The following is a 14790-nucleotide window of genomic DNA, read 5'->3' as shown; positions in this document are numbered from 1 at the left end:
GGTGTGGCTTCCTCTTTCCCTCCCCTTGTGGTGCGACCTCTAGTGATATGGCCTGCTTACCCGTCCATTCCTTAAAGCTGAGTTGCATCAGCCCTTCCCCTGCTCAAAACCCCAAGTGCCCACCAATCAGTCCTCCACCCACCAACCTCCCAGCTTTCACTCTCAATGCTTGAGCCAAACAGCAGCTTATTGGTCCCCAAACAAAACAAGATCCAGGATCTCCAGTGCCCAGCTTTTGTTCACTAGGATTTTGTTATGCTTGGAACACCCACACCCCCCTGCGCATCTCACTTTATACCTCCTCTGTGAAGCCATTTCTCAACCTCCTTCTTAATCTCCATGGCTTGACCAGCCTCTGTTTTCTTCAACAGCCATTTGTCTGATACCTCATATGCACAAGCATGAGGGATGCTGACATAAATAAGGCCCCATCTCCGCCCTGAGGAGCCTCAGCCACGTAAGGGCAGACATACACTATGTGGGCCATTTGCACGCTGATGAGCTGTGTACAGCATGACAGAATAGGCAAACAGGGAAGGCATCTTTGAGCTGGATCGTGGGTTAAGTAGGAGTTTTCCAGGGGCAAAGAGGCATTTGAGATAGAGATAACTGCCTGTGCAAAGGAATGGAGGCATGAGGTTCTGAAAAAGGAGTCACTTGGGTGGGGATGGAATGAAGACAGCTGGGGAAGTCACAGAGATGAGTGGTTTGGGAACCAAATTGTTTTGTTTACAGTGTTTGCATCCCTTCTGCCAGCACTCCAGGAGAGCAGGGGCTGCATCTCAGCTTTCACTGTTCATACCTGACACCTGCCTGGGACTGCGTACTCTGCTCAAACCCTTGCAGCAAAGAACACAGCACCCAGTAGCCGTGAGCGCGCCCTCTAGCGGCCCCTGCGCGATCCCACCTCTTGCTGCTGTGGTTGACTCAGCCGTGTCCTCCCTCCATCCCTGTGGCTCTTACTGGGTTGGCGCTTTGCCTGGCACGGTCTCACTTCATCTCCACCCCTCCCTGAGAGAAGGATGTTCCCTTCGGTCCAACATACACTTATTAAGCACTTATTCTGTGTTGATCCCTGTTCTAGGCATTGGGATACAGAATTTAATGAGCCATTAATCACCCCAGCCCTGGAAATGCTCTTAGAGAACGAAGGGATGATGGGAGTTGAGTAATGATTGGTAGTGCTGGTGGGCCTAGAGGAGGGAGCTAGCCCGTGTTGCGCCTTCGATACATGAGTGGCTGGAAAAGTAGGAAGCAAAAATGCAGTGCCCTATGAAATGGAAAGAGCCAAAGCGGGTAACAAGCCAGACCACCTGCCATCTACTTAATATTTAGTCAACCTCTACCATTTACTAAGGTCATAAAGGGAGAATAGGGTGCTAGAGACCCAGAGATGACTAAGATGCCCTCTGTACCTCTAGGAGCTGAATCGAGTGGGAAGACAGTTAAATAAATGCAAAGGAAAAAAGGCAGTGCCCTGTGCTCAGGGTCCTGTTAACAGACACAGGGGTGTGGAGCAGAGAGTGCCCCCCACCATGTGTATATACAGGATTTCAGGAATAGAAACTTGAGCTTAGGCTGAAAGATGAGAAAGGGGGAAGAGGGCCAGGATGAGAGTACAACAGGCTCAAAAACAAAGGTATGAAAAAATTAGCCGACAAAAGGAGACCCACCCTGGGGTGCTAGGAACGTCTGCTTCTCAATTTGGGTGCTTGCTCCTGGGTGTGTCCAGTTAAGGAAATTCAATGAGCTGTATGTACATTTGTGACACATGGATATTCACCTCCATTGTACTTGTTTAAAAAGTAGCCCCCAATCTCTCACATTACCATTTCATTTTTCTGTATAGCACTTATCACAATCTAAGTCTCTCTTTTATCAAACTAGACTCTGGAGCCATGTACCGGGGGTGCCAAAAAAATGTATACACATAACTTGTATTAATCTTTTGTTATTGGTATATATTATTATACAATTTTAATAGTTTTTTCCTTTCTTAAAATGTGTACTCATATACATTTTTTTTTGGCACCCTCTGTAGTTTGGGTTTGAATCTCATCCTCTTGTAACAGCTCTAAGACTTTGGGAACTCAACTTTGCTGTCTGTTTTCTCAAGTGTAAATTGGGGATAACAGTCCATTCATCACCGGGTTGTGTGCTAAGACAATAACTTGAGATAGGCAAAACACTTCCATAGTGTTTCCTATGTGTTTAGCTTGACAAGACCTCATTTGGCAGTACCTTGCACATAGCTCAATAATTTGCTGAATAAATGAATTAAAAGCATTTTCCCCCCCACCAAGATGTGGTTCAAAGGGAGGGGTGCGTGTGGGAGTGGTGTACCTCAACTAAAGGCTCCTGAGAGCAGCTCAGAGTCTGGGGAGCAGCTACATTGCTGTGAAGAATCCAAGTCTTCTGTGGCTGGGAAGGGAAGACAGTGGAGACTTGGGACAAATGGGACCCCTGTCGCTAGACCCCATACCAAAGAGAGTGGAGGTAAGAACCAGGGCCCAAGCCTGTGCTCCCTCCCTCCCTATTCTCAACTACACACTGCAGTGAAGACGCCCCAGCTACCAAACAGGCTTGTTGACAGGATCAAACCAGGAAGAAATACTACTACACAGGAGCACGGCAGCTTCCCTGGGCCCCCTACTTCCATGGCACTCTCACCCCTCCCCTCTGGTGGTCAAACTTGGCACTTCTTTCCACCCTCAGGGGCTGGGGCAGTTTCGGAAAGGGAAAACCTGCTAAACAAGGTGGCCAAAGCCCAAACCGGTTGAACTGGGCAGTTACATCTCCCCCCAGCAGTTCTGTCCCTCTCCTGGCCCACAGAGCAGAGGCAAAAGCCTCACAGAACAAACCATTTTATTACACTGTGGGTGGATTTTGGGCCTGTGGGAAATAAAGGAGCAGGTGGGGGTGTGGTGCTGGAGAGAGCCCTGGGGGGTACGGGGAAGATGGAGCAGCTCTGGCTCCCAGGCCAAGTTGGGGCTCACTCTTGGGAGAAAGGGAAGTGGTAGCACAGGCCACATAGCCACTTTCCACTCCTCTCATCCACCCCCACAGCATTAAATAAACAAAGGAACTCTGTACAGCACAAAATACATAGGGAGGTCCTTTCCCCAGCTCTGGGCTGCAGAGTAGGAAGGGTAGTTCTGGAGGACAGGGTGGGGCCTCCAACTTGTGATACCACCCAGGTCCCTTCCCAACACCATGGTGTGGGGCAGGCAGCTTTGAACTGGACACAAAACTCCACCTTTCTCTGAAATCCTAGGCAGGCCCATCTGTGTGTGGGAGTCCTGGCTCTAAGGTTTTCTGCTCCTTTCAGACACTGGAGCCTCCTCAGGAACAAGTGGCCTGAGTTTAGCTGAGACATATCCAAGAGTGGCTAGAACCCTGGCTTCTGAGGCAGAGTGGGCCTGGGAAACAGGCAGGAGGAGTCTGGTCCCCAAGTCTTTCCCAGTCCAGGCCTCAGTCTTGTCAAGGAGGAAGCAGGGCCAGGTGAGAGCTGGCAAGAACCCCAAGCCGAACGGTCCAGGCAGCCCCAGGCTCAGAGGGGTCGGGTGGTGTGGTTATAGACCAAATGCTCCGTGTCCTCAGTGGTGGAGACGGTGGAGCTGGCAGGGGTAGGGGTTGGGGGATGGCGGTGGCCGTGGCGGTATCTGTGAAAGCCTTTTCTCTGGTTCTTGAAGAAGCAGTAACCCAGGACGGCAACCACCACCACGATGCAGGTGGCCAGGAGCACTGCAACGGCCACCTCCACGGAGCCTGGGGAAAGAAAGGGCGGCATGAAGAGCTCCCAGGGCCTGCTCAGTTCTGATGCCCACCCCCCACTCTGAATTTAAAGGACCAAGTCAAATGGATGACACATGTGGAAGAACCTCCAGCATGTGGACAGCTGAACGGCTCTGTTGGGAGCTCAGTGGGATGGATTCTGATGGGCCTCAGGTCTCAGCCCCCAATGGCTCTACTTGCAGGTAGCTTGGGGAAAAGCTTGGGACTGATGGCAAACATCTAGCATGTACTTTACTGTGTTTCCCGCCCCTGACATGGCAGCTGTCACTACTGATTGTGACACTGTGTCTCTAGCCAACCTCAGGATACTTGTCAACACAGGGTTAGGCAGTGACAGACAATCGTGTGGAGCTGATCCTTCAGCTGATACCTCCTCGTTGGTAACAGGGCAGACCAGGACTTACCTCCGTTGGGAATGGGGTTTTCCCGTCGAAGACCAAACACATCCTTCTCTACAAAGTGATGGGGGAGAGATAAGTTAATACTAAGGGCTGAGACTCAGCTGCTCCCCCCGTACCCCCGACCCCCCACTGCCGTCTTCTCCCAGCTCCACTTCAGGTGCTCTGAGGACACTGAGGATACAGTGTGACCAGTCTAGGCCTTGGGACAGAGCAGAGTGCTCTAGCTAAGGCTTTCCCCTCCCCATCATCCATCCCCCCACTGCCCTGCTCACTGGAGATGCCACGACAGGACTCAAGACACTGCTGCTCCTCCTCAAAGTTGTTCTTGTTGCCATAACAACCGCCATAGGTAAAGCGGGCACAGTGTTCACTGAAGGGGTTGTAGTACCAGCGTGAGAGGCTCTCCTTGCAGAGGCCTGTGTCTGGCAGGTCCACGCAGTGCCCTGGGGGGTAAGGAACAGGCGAAGGGGTGAGCAAGTCCGTGGGGCCTCCCTGCTACCAACGACCAGGCTCTACATGGTTGCTGCCCGTCACCTCCGTCCCCACGTCAGGCGGAGGACAGCTGTGACTGAGTGAGGGTCTCAGGGGCCCCAGAAACATCTGTAGTGTTACCAGAAGTAAGGAAGACAAATCCTGGACGATAATCTTAGACACAGAAGTAAACTACACTATTTCTCTTTCAATCTTCTTTCAGTTTTTCTGATTGTGTCAGGTCTTGGTTTTCTCTCTAGCACTGGATGAGTCTACTTTTTAACAAAAGTGGCTGGAGTCTGAGCCCTGGCAAGCAACAACGTCCAGCTAAAATTTATATCCAATGTCCAAATATAAAATTATTATATTTATTTTAATAGTCAATCTCAGTTTGTGGCATATAATAGTAGCTTTCCACTGATGATCGTAATGTAAAATTTCCCTTTTAATACATTAAGTTAAAAAAATGATAAATAAATAAATATTAAGTAAACACAATCACCGTGATATGTGTGCATGGCTAAATTTCTAAAAGTGTTAAGAGGGTGACTGATGCTTGGGAAACAGCCAAAGAAGAGAGCTGAGCGCCCACAGTCAGGCACACACAGCAGGCCTTTTTGGCATGTTGATGGGAAGCGTGAGGATGGCAGTGCCAGCATCCACCTTGATCCAGGGGACGGGGGTGGGGGAAACTCTCACCTTTGTCACTGGGGAAATGGAAGCTCTGGAGCTCCTCAAAGCCGCTGGCATCTGCAAAGATGAAAGATCAGAGTCACAGGCCCAACAAGGGTCTCCCAGGGGTGCAGGGGAAATGGTTAGGACCTCCCGTCTGCTGTCTACCACACCTCCGTCTCCCAGGCCTTACATTTTTCACAGGTGGCCTCGTCGGAGGCATCGGGGCAGTCGGGAGTGCCATCACACTCCAGAAAGCTGTCAATGCAGCAGCCATCACTGCACTGGAACTCAGTGGAATGACATGTGCCAGAGCACACTAGATGGGGCAGAACAGAATGGGAGGTGAGGTCAGGCTCCAGCAGAGGCCAGAAGGTACCAAGGCTCCACCATCTACCTGGCCCTCTCTACCCCAACACAGCATCATGACACATCCTCTGTTTCCCTTCTAACACCATCAACCCCCCGACCCCATGAACCTTCTATACACAAATTGGGCACATCCTGATAGGAGGATGCTGGGCTACAAGGGGTCGTGTGCTTGGGTCCTTCCACATACTTTGAAGGTACGAATGGGTTGGGCAAAAGCAGCTTGGTCAGGGGCATGGACATGATATGGGCTGGAGACCTGGCAGGGGTGAGGGGAATAGGGAAAGGAGCAAAGCCCACCTGGATTGTGCCTTGCCATGGAAGGGCCTGGGAAAGAGAAAACAGAAGTGAGAGGAGGCAGGGCCAGGTCCCAGCAAGGATGAGCTGATGGGGGTGCCGGGGAATGGGGGACTCTCATGCTCACCTCCCTGACTGGTGAAGAGAGACCACCCGCCCTGGGGGAAACTCCAGACCTGAGCCCCCAAGCTGCCCCACAAAGGCTCACCTTGCACACTGCGGCAAGCTAGCTTGCACTCTTCTTCCCGAAGGTAATTGTTCTTGTTGCCCAAGCAACCTCCATAAACAAAACTCTTGCAGAGCTGTTCAGTGGGGTCGTAATACCAGCGGGGGAAGGAACCACGGCAGCGGCCCACCTTCTTGGGCACTAGGCAATAGTCTAAAAGGAGGAAAGTTGTGAGGGGGGCCCACAGGGCCAATCAACAGACCGGGGTGGCTCCAGACGCTGCCTCCCCACTCGCTCCCTCACCTTCTGTCTGCTTGGTGGACAGCACAGTGACGGTGAGGTTGGCTGTTCTCTCTGGCTGGTCTGCGCTGGCCACTTTCAGCTGGAACAGGTAGGTGCCTTCCTTGAGTCCCCACAGCTTCACCTGGTCCGGATCGTTCCTCTATACATAGGCGTCACCATTAGGCTGGGACCTGCTGATGTCCTTGGGCTGCCCCAGAACCTCCCAGCCATCCAACCCCCCAGGGAGAGCAGAGGGACTTGATATTAAGTGTATCCTCAGCTTCTATCCAACTTGGACTATAGCCCCAAAAAGAAAGGGGGCCCTGGAGAGCTGAGGTGGGGTCAGGGAGCCAGCCCAGTGTCTCACCTCTACCCTGACGTCCGTGTCACCCTGCAGTAGGTGCCAATCTGTGTTCTCCACACCCTTCAGCACCAGGGGCTCCTGGGGCTGTACCTTCAAGTCTATGTCTGCCCAGACCATGGGGATCCGGGACCCTGGGGGGAAGGTGAGGTAAGGTCAACTCTCCTGAATGGACCAGCTCTCTCCTGGGGGTGGGAGGCAATGTGGGCCATACCTAAACCAACCTAGGGCTCAGCAACCAACATGGGGCGCAGGCCGGAGCCCACAACTAAACCATCTTCTTTATTTAGATATATAATGCCTTTGGCATATTAAAGACATTTTTCTGTTGTAAAACTCACTTTGTAAAACAAATTCCTGAATAACACATGACATCTGATTCCATTTAGGAAAGAAATATATATATATGTCTATATTTTGAGAGGCTTATTCCTATCTTCTGCAATAAGCAGGTCTTGTTCTAATTGTTTTAAAACGTTAAAGTAACAATATTTGTGAAAAGCCAAATGAATAAAGGTATGATTAACACCCATTGCCCCTCCCTGCTGCCCAACTGCTTCTGACAGAGGCCTTAAGCACACAGTTCCCAGGTGGCAATGTGGCAAGTTGTGGTGTCCCAGGGTGAGTGGCCACAGAAAGGGGTGCCTCTGCCACCTCAGACAGATTAGGCCTCCAGTTATGAGGGAACCACACCCTCCCTCAACCTGACAGAGCCTTTGCCTGGGGCTTCTCGCCTAGGGTTAGGGGCTGGAGAGAGAACAAGCCCAAAGCAGGATTCCTGCTTGTAAAGGGTTGAATGGTGGTTCTCCCAAAATATATGTCCATGTCTACATTCTAGAACTTGTGAATGTGACCTTATTCGGAAAAAGGGTCTCTGCAAAAGTCATCAAGTTAAGCATTTCCACATGAGATCATGCTGGATTAGTTGGGTAGGTTCTAAATCCAACGACAAGTGCCTTCATAAACGACAGAAAAGAACATAGAGGGAAGGAACAACAAGTCATGTGAAGACAGAGGCAGAGATTGGAGTTATGCAGCCACAAGCCCAGGAAGGCCTGGACCCACCAGAAGCTGGAAGAGGGGAGGTTGGATTCTCCCCCAGGGTCTTCAGAGGGAACGTGGCCCTGCTGACACCTTGATTTTGGACTTCCTGCCTCCAGAACTGTGAGACAATAAATTTCTATTGTTTTAAGTCACTCAGTTTATAATAATTTGTTATAGTAGCCATAGGAAATTAATACACGGTCCTTGAGGGGATTATAGTCCAGTTGGGCAGGTAAGACCCAACAAGATGAAGCAACATAGGAGAAAAGAACCAACAAGATGAAGCCATATGCAGTACATGTACAGGACAAAGAAAGGGACATTCCGATAAGGGAGAGGTTCCAGCAGACTAGAGGAATCAGGAAAGATTTTCTGGAGAAGAGAGAAAGGATTTTTTGATTCTTTTATTTTTGTTTTCATTTGTTTGGTTGTGGGTTTTTATTTGTTCTTGGTTTTATTTACTTGCTGTGTTGTTGATGACAACAGAAAACATGAGGAGCCAAAGCAAGGAGCTGGGAATTTGCAGGGCTGGTTTGGTGACATTAAGGATACCAGCTGGCCTAGACAGACCTCAGAGGGCCCTGAATGCTGGGCCAGGGCATGTGGACACAGCAGGAGTGACATTCAAATACTTAGCAACAGGTGGTACAGGAGGGAGACAGACACTGGCCGCGAGAATTGGTACAGAGTCCTAGAAGCACTGGCTGCACCAGGCATTAACATCCTAGATGCATGATTGAAGTCCAGGAGTGCTAAGGCAGGGGCCAAGGGCCTGGGTGGCAGGGGCACACCTGGACTCTGGGCAGCAGCTGTTTACCCATCTGTCTGGAATGATTTCTATGGAGCAAGGAGGCTGGCAAGTGCACCAGTGCAGCAGGTCAGGGCAGATGTAACAGAAGTGGTTTGAATTAAGGGACAGCTAAGGGAACGGAAGGGAGGATGGAGCAACACTGCTGGGCAGATGCTGGGCTTCCGTGTCTGATGGGTGCTGGGGAGTGAGGAGAAGAGCCAGGGCACAGGCAAAAGGGAAACCAGATCTAGAGGGTTCAGTCATAGAGAATTTAAACGTGTGGGTGCAGTCACAGAGAATTTAAATTTGAGGGAGGGAAGACCATCCAGTGGGGAGGTGCCCACTGGGAGCTGCAGAGAGGCCAGGGTTGGAGACAGATCTGGAGTCATAATTATCAACAAAGTTGTCACTTGTTGGATGTGTGCCCGGCACCGTGCTGTGCCATCTACTTGCGTCATCTACATCAGGGGTTGGCAAATGATGGCCTTCGGGACAAATCCAGCCCACCCCAGAGCATATTTTTAAATGGTTGAAAAAAATCAAAAGAATAGTATTTTGTGACATGTGAAAAGTATATAAAATTCAAATTGGTGTCTGAACAAGCCCTGCCTATTCGGTTACATATTGTGGATGGCTTCTTTCACGTTTCAACAGCAGGAGTAGCTTCCACAGACATTGTAGGGTCCACAAAGCCTAAAATATTTGCTGTCTGAAACTTTACAGAAAGTTTGCTGAGCCCTGATCTACATTACCTACCTTCCTAACCACCCTGGCACAACTGCATCCTCGCCCCTCTTTCCAGATGGAAAAATTGACATCAGAGGTTAAATGACTTGCCCAGGGTCACTCAGTTCCTATATGGCAGAGCGGGGATTTGAACCCTGGTCTAACTCCACAGCTCATTCTCCAAAACACCATGCTGCAGGTCACCCACCTGCTTAGAGGTGTAATTTTGATTACTTTTATAATCTTGGAGCTTTTGTTTTTAGCTTAGGTTATATATGTACATGATATAAAATTCAAAAAGTACAAAAAGGAAGTGTGAATCAAGTATCCTGTTCTTCTTAACACTCAAGTTCCTCCTTCCAGAGGCATCCGATCTTACTAGTTTATGTGTGTGAATATCAAGAGAGAAATAGTACTGAATTCATAAGAATGCAAGTTCTTGTTTTTCTCATAAAACACCTTGGAAATAATTGCACGGTAATACATATAGTTCTCTTTTCTTTTGGCTGCATAGTACTTGTTGTATGAATACACCATAATTTATAACTTATTTAAAACCAGTCCACCAGTCTCCTCTGCTTTAGATCCTTCTTTCTTTCCTCCCTCCATCCTTCCCTCCTTCCCCTCTCTCCCTACTAAGAATTAAACCATGTAGGGTTTATTATTGCCTTAGGGTTTATTATTATTGTTAAAATAGCATCACAGTATCCAATTATAGGATGTGTTGATAGACATTGATAACTTTCCCAGTCTTTGCTATCATAAATAATGCTACAGTGAAGAACTGGCTGGTAAGTTGTTCAACACATGCGTAAGTATAGCCGCAAAATGAATTCTTACAAGTAGAACTGTGTTGCGGTTATATGCATTTACAGTTTTGATAAATATTGCCAAACTGCCCTCCACAGAGGCTCTAAAGGGAGTATGTCCAATATAAGAGGGAATTCAAAGGAAGAAGAGAAGGTAAATAGATAAGAACAGCTGCTTGGAGGCTGAGTCACAGGGATTCCTCTTTGATGAGGCAGAGAAAGCAAATACAATGGGGGACTCACAGAGGGTGGTCACAGACAGAGATGAGAAGACCAGGACACACAGTGACAGCAAAGGGACAGGAGGGGAGAGCTTCCACAGAGAAACATGTCAAATAGTGCAGAGGCCTACAAGAATAAGAAAAGGGGATCTGGATTCCAGGTGTTGAAGGGAAATGAGACCGGGAGATCAGGAAAGGAAAGTGCTTGTCTGGAACAAATGCCCAGATTGGCTGGAGATCAGGAGAGGGCCAACAGGGACCAGTCCTAAGCAGAACTCTGAGAAACAAAGCCAAGGGGGCAGTGAGCTGGGAGGAGCCCATTCCCCCCTCTTTGCTATTTCAGAAAGTAATCAGCTGTCTGAAAGGGGAAAGAAGACAGACTACTTGGCAATCTACCTAGCAGACTCACAGGCTAGCCCCACCAGCCCCCACAGCGGAAGTGGCAGGCAGAGTGATGTGTCAAATCAGCAATGTCCACCCCCACACAGCTGGTCCTCTCCAAGCCCCAGTGCCCAGGAGCAAGGGGCAGATGCCCTGCCCTACTACTCTCTTCTTCCTACCTCCAAGAGAGCAAAGGGCCAGAGTAGTCATAAAGCCAGCCCCTCCCCCGGCTGCCAAGCCCCAGGACATCTCCAGGCAAATACAAACTCCACCTCCTAAGCTACTCCTCCAACAGAAAGAGGGGGAGGGCAGGAGAAGGGGAAGGAGCAGGGTGCTCAGGAGGCCACAGGAATCTGGACTGGACTGGCCTGACCACAGGCAGGGAAAGGGGAACAAACAAACCCACCCTGGGGAGAATTTCTCTACTTACCATGTTTCCCCGAAAATAAGACCCAGCCAGCCCATCAGTTCTAATGCGTCTTTTGGAGCAAAAATTAATAAGACCTAGTCTTGTATAAGACCAGTATTATATTATGTTATGTTATATTACATTATATTATATTACATTATAAAAGACCCGGTCTTATATTAAACTAAGACTGGGTCTTATATTAATTTTTGCTCCAAAAGACGCATTAGAGCTGATGGTCTGGCTAGGTCCTATTTTCGAGGAAACACGGTAATACAAGAACCAAAGGTTTAGAAGCCCTGAGCACCTGCCCACCTTGCCCGCCATAATGGCCACCTCTATCTTTAGCTGACCTCAGCTGAGAATGGATTCCTTGATACCATACAGCTTCCCCAACTCCACAAAATACTGCAGCGCTATGAAAATGGCCTGAAGCTCACACTCAGTTCAAGCCCTTCCCAGCTCCCTAAATGCCCAGGAAATCCCCACTCCACCCTGTCTTGTGCCAAACAGGCCAATCTGGGGGTGGGAAAGTTTCCCGGAGAGGAAGGTTGGTCCCAAGACCAGATGGCCTCACCCAGCTCAACTCCCTGACCAGACCCCAGTTTCAGGCACTGGCCTGGGAGTGGGTCTGCCATGGGGCGTTTGTCAGCACAGGAAGGGCACAGGTCAATTAGAGTTGTCACCACCTACACTCTCTGCTACTTCCTTGTGGAACAGGCTCAGGCCCTGGTCCAGTGGGACTTGGTGGCCCTGCCAGGCCCAGAGGTGGTACCCGCTCCTGGAATCCTCCTCCCACTTCTTAGAGATCCAGGATTGCTCCTGGAAGGATAGGGAGAAGAGTGAACACTTAACCTGGGAGAGCAAGTGGCCCAGAAAAGGCTGGAGAGGAAAGTCCCTACTCCACTTTCCAGAATTAAGAAAGACCACCTCCAGACTCAGACCCAACCTAATCCTGGTCCTTCGGCGCCCCAGGCTCTGATTCTGTCAGCCCACTGGGCTGTCCTTGGTCAGAGACAGGCTTCTTCCAGAAAGGTGGTCTTGTGTGAAAAACAGCACGAGACTTTTGGAGGTCCCATCTAGGGTTGAGTCCTAGATCTACCATTGACGGGCAGCGCTATCCTGGGCAGATTATTTAACATGGGAGTCAGTTTCCTAACCTGAAAAATGGAATGACTGCTAACAGCACCTTTTTCAGAGGTGGTTGTCATGAGGCCTCAGTGAGAGGTTGAGTGGCACAGCAATCAGTAAGCTGTAAAGTACTAACAGAGGTTATCAGTTGTGACCCGTCCCTGTCCTAGAGCCCCACCTCGCCAGAACAACAGGTGGAGAGAATGGAGAACAAAGGTCTCTGGAGGGGTCCTGATCCCAGCAAACTGCTTAGTCCCAGGAGGAAAGGGGAGCCCTGGCCCCCACTTTGCTCTTATCCCCGGAAGTAAACAAGCTGAACAGACAGCTTGGCTACCACCAGATGCTAGGAAGGGAGAGGGAGCCCTGCCTGGCTCACGTGCAGACACACCTGCCTGGACAGCTGACATCCCTCCCCTAGGAGGTGTATACACCAGTGGGCTGACTCACCCAGCAACCCTCCGCACCCCCACCCCAGAGCCTCTGGCTACTGTGCCCACAGCACAGCCCCTTCCCTTTTGGGTCAAGCTCACACTGGGCTTGTTCTTTAGTTTCCGGGGTCTGGCAGTTTTCCCCAGACCACCAAAGCCCAATCCATAGGTGGGAAGAAGGGGTGCAGAGAAATGCAAACCAGTCCCAAGCCCAGCAGTGGAAGAGGAGACTCTCCTTCACCAGGCTCACGTGCAGGGGCCTCAGATGGAACTTGTCCAGGGGTGCCTGCTAGTCACCTGCTGGCCTCCAGACAGCTCACTTCCTGACCCGGCAGAGCAGAGCCAGAAGTCGGGAATTCTGAGGAGCTGCCTCCTCCACCCCATGCACACATTCCAGAGCACGAGCCCACTCAGCACCCCGAATTCAGGAGGGAGTCTAGGTATTCAGTGGGGAGTCTATCCCTGCCCACTCAGCTAGCCTGTCCTTTGTTTACTGTTTATACTGCCTACTTCTAAGGAGGAGTTGGGGTAGAATAGGACTCTTCTCAATCAACCCCTTTCTGCTGCTCGCCTCCCCCAGGACTCCATAACCAGCCCCTTTCCTGAGTCTCCCCAAACCCCTCCGTCCCCGCACCCCCTCCTTACCTCCAAAGCCCTGGGTCCGCAGCTTGCGGTAGGAGTGGTAAACCTCCCGCGTGAGGTAGTTCATGAAGCCCTCCCTGGGCGCGAACTTGCACACGAAGTTCTGATCGTAGAGGCAGTTGATGAGGAAGCAGGAGGCGACAGCGTCCTCCCCGCCGTTGGGCTGCAGCTCCACCAGCGCCAGGTTGCAGCTCTGGGTGGTGCAGCAGGCGCGCACGCAGTCCCGGCCGCGGCGCACAGTCGGGGAGTCCAGGAAGGTGGCCCCGTTGCTGATCGAGGCCTCGGTGTCCAGCACGAAGGCGGGTACGCCGGGGGTGAAGCGGTCCAGGCAGGCGGCTCCAGCCGGCAGCGCGGGGGGCGTGGGCGGCGGCCCGGCGTCCGTGTCCGCGAGGCCAAGCGCGCACAGGAGACACACGGCGACAGCTGGGAAGTAGGTTTGGGAGAGGCGGGCGCCCGCCATCGTCCTCCCAGGGGCCATCGCCCTCCTCCCCGCGGGCGTCACCTTCACAGTGCGGGCCTCTGGGCTCCAAGGGTGCTTGCGACCTGAGAAAGAGGAGGGGACAGAGGAAGAGACACACGGAATCAGCCGGGGAACCGGATCAGCCGGGGAGATTTCAAGGGAGGCGGGCCAGCCCAGAGGAAGTGAAGGGGAGGGCGGCGGAGCGAGCAGCACCCCGCGAGTGAAGTGGGGCACGCGGGCCCGGCCCCCCCAAGCTCGCTCCGGTGACGCGGCCGCCAGACCGACGGCCGGATGGATGGCTGAGGAGGTCACTTTTCCGGGCACACGCTCGAACACAGAACAAAGGACGAAACATGCTCGGATCCCGCTCCACCGCCAGGGCCCCGGTTACCTGCGCAGGTGAGTGGGGTGGGGCCGGGCCTGTTGAGGTTCCGGTCCCGACTTCCTGCGCTGCTCCGGCCACCGCTTCCGCCCAGGTGCCCAGAGCGGTGGGGATCGGCCACCTCCTCCCCCTAGTTTCTGGTGAAACTGAGTCAGAGCGGCCGGGGCGGAGCAGACATTAACCCCAGCGCCGCCGGCCTCGCCCACGCCCGGAGCGTCTCCGCTGGCGCTTCCCGGCGGAGTTTCCCGGGCACCTGCCCCGCAGCTCCAAGATCCCCGACCCCTCCCCCGCAGCCTGGTCCCTCCCAGAGAGGCGGGGGCCTGGGGGCGCTCTGCCCCGGCCGCGTCCCTCCAGGCCGCCCTGCGCAGCCCTCCCCCTCGCTGGGATGGGGCGCCCTGCACCCGGACCCCGGAAGCTCAGACGCGCCAGGACTCTAGCGACGTCCCGCACGTGAGAGTTGGGCGTTGTGGTGCGGCTGCCTCCCGCCTCCTTTTCGGGTCCCGGCCAGCATTCCCAGCTCCGGGCCTGAGGCGCCTGTAAAGGGGCGGGGGGG

General features: G+C 52.2%; 1 protein-coding gene across 2 annotated transcripts; it reads right to left on the bottom strand.

The window, feature by feature from the left end:
- Positions 1–1942: 1942 nt before the first annotated feature.
- Positions 1943–14522, bottom strand: SPINT1 (serine peptidase inhibitor, Kunitz type 1). Of its 2 annotated transcripts, none has more exons than XM_081048249.1 (11): positions 14247–14522; positions 13399–13938; positions 6821–6948; positions 6475–6613; positions 6214–6384; positions 6009–6035; positions 5533–5658; positions 5367–5417; positions 4469–4639; positions 4200–4247; positions 1943–3768 (listed from the first exon to the last, which is right to left on the bottom strand). In XM_081048249.1, exons 2-11 carry the CDS (start codon positions 13871–13873, stop codon positions 3551–3553), a joined length of 1554 nt encoding a protein of 517 aa, XP_080904375.1. In that variant the 5' UTR covers positions 13874–13938; positions 14247–14522; the 3' UTR covers positions 1943–3550. The 2 variants fall into 2 exon arrangements, with proteins under 2 accessions (XP_080904375.1, XP_080904374.1); XM_081048248.1 differs by having other exon boundaries at positions 14069–14327.
- Between the last annotated feature and the right edge of the window lie 268 nt (positions 14523–14790).

Source organism: Rhinolophus hipposideros, assembly GCF_964194185.1.
Source record: "Rhinolophus hipposideros genome assembly, chromosome: 5".
NCBI lineage: Eukaryota > Metazoa > Chordata > Mammalia > Chiroptera > Rhinolophidae > Rhinolophus > Rhinolophus hipposideros.
The sequence above is the reverse complement of the archived record's forward strand: the minus strand, read 5'-3'. Positions and strand labels throughout refer to the sequence as shown.

Excerpts from the sequence above, each read along its gene's own strand:
- SPINT1 (XM_081048248.1), bottom strand. The coding sequence starts at position 14,210 with ATGTTTCGTCCTTTGTTCTGTGTTCGAGCGTGTGCCCGGAAAAGTGAC. Across the intron at positions 6,036-6,213 it reads AGCTTGCCGCAGTGTGCAAG|GCCCTTCCATGGCAAGGCAC; the intron begins GTGAGCCTTTGT and ends TCTCTTTCCCAG. Across the intron at positions 4,640-5,366 it reads CCATTTCCCCAGTGACAAAG|GGCACTGCGTGGACCTGCCA; the intron begins GTGAGAGTTTCC and ends CTTACCCCCCAG.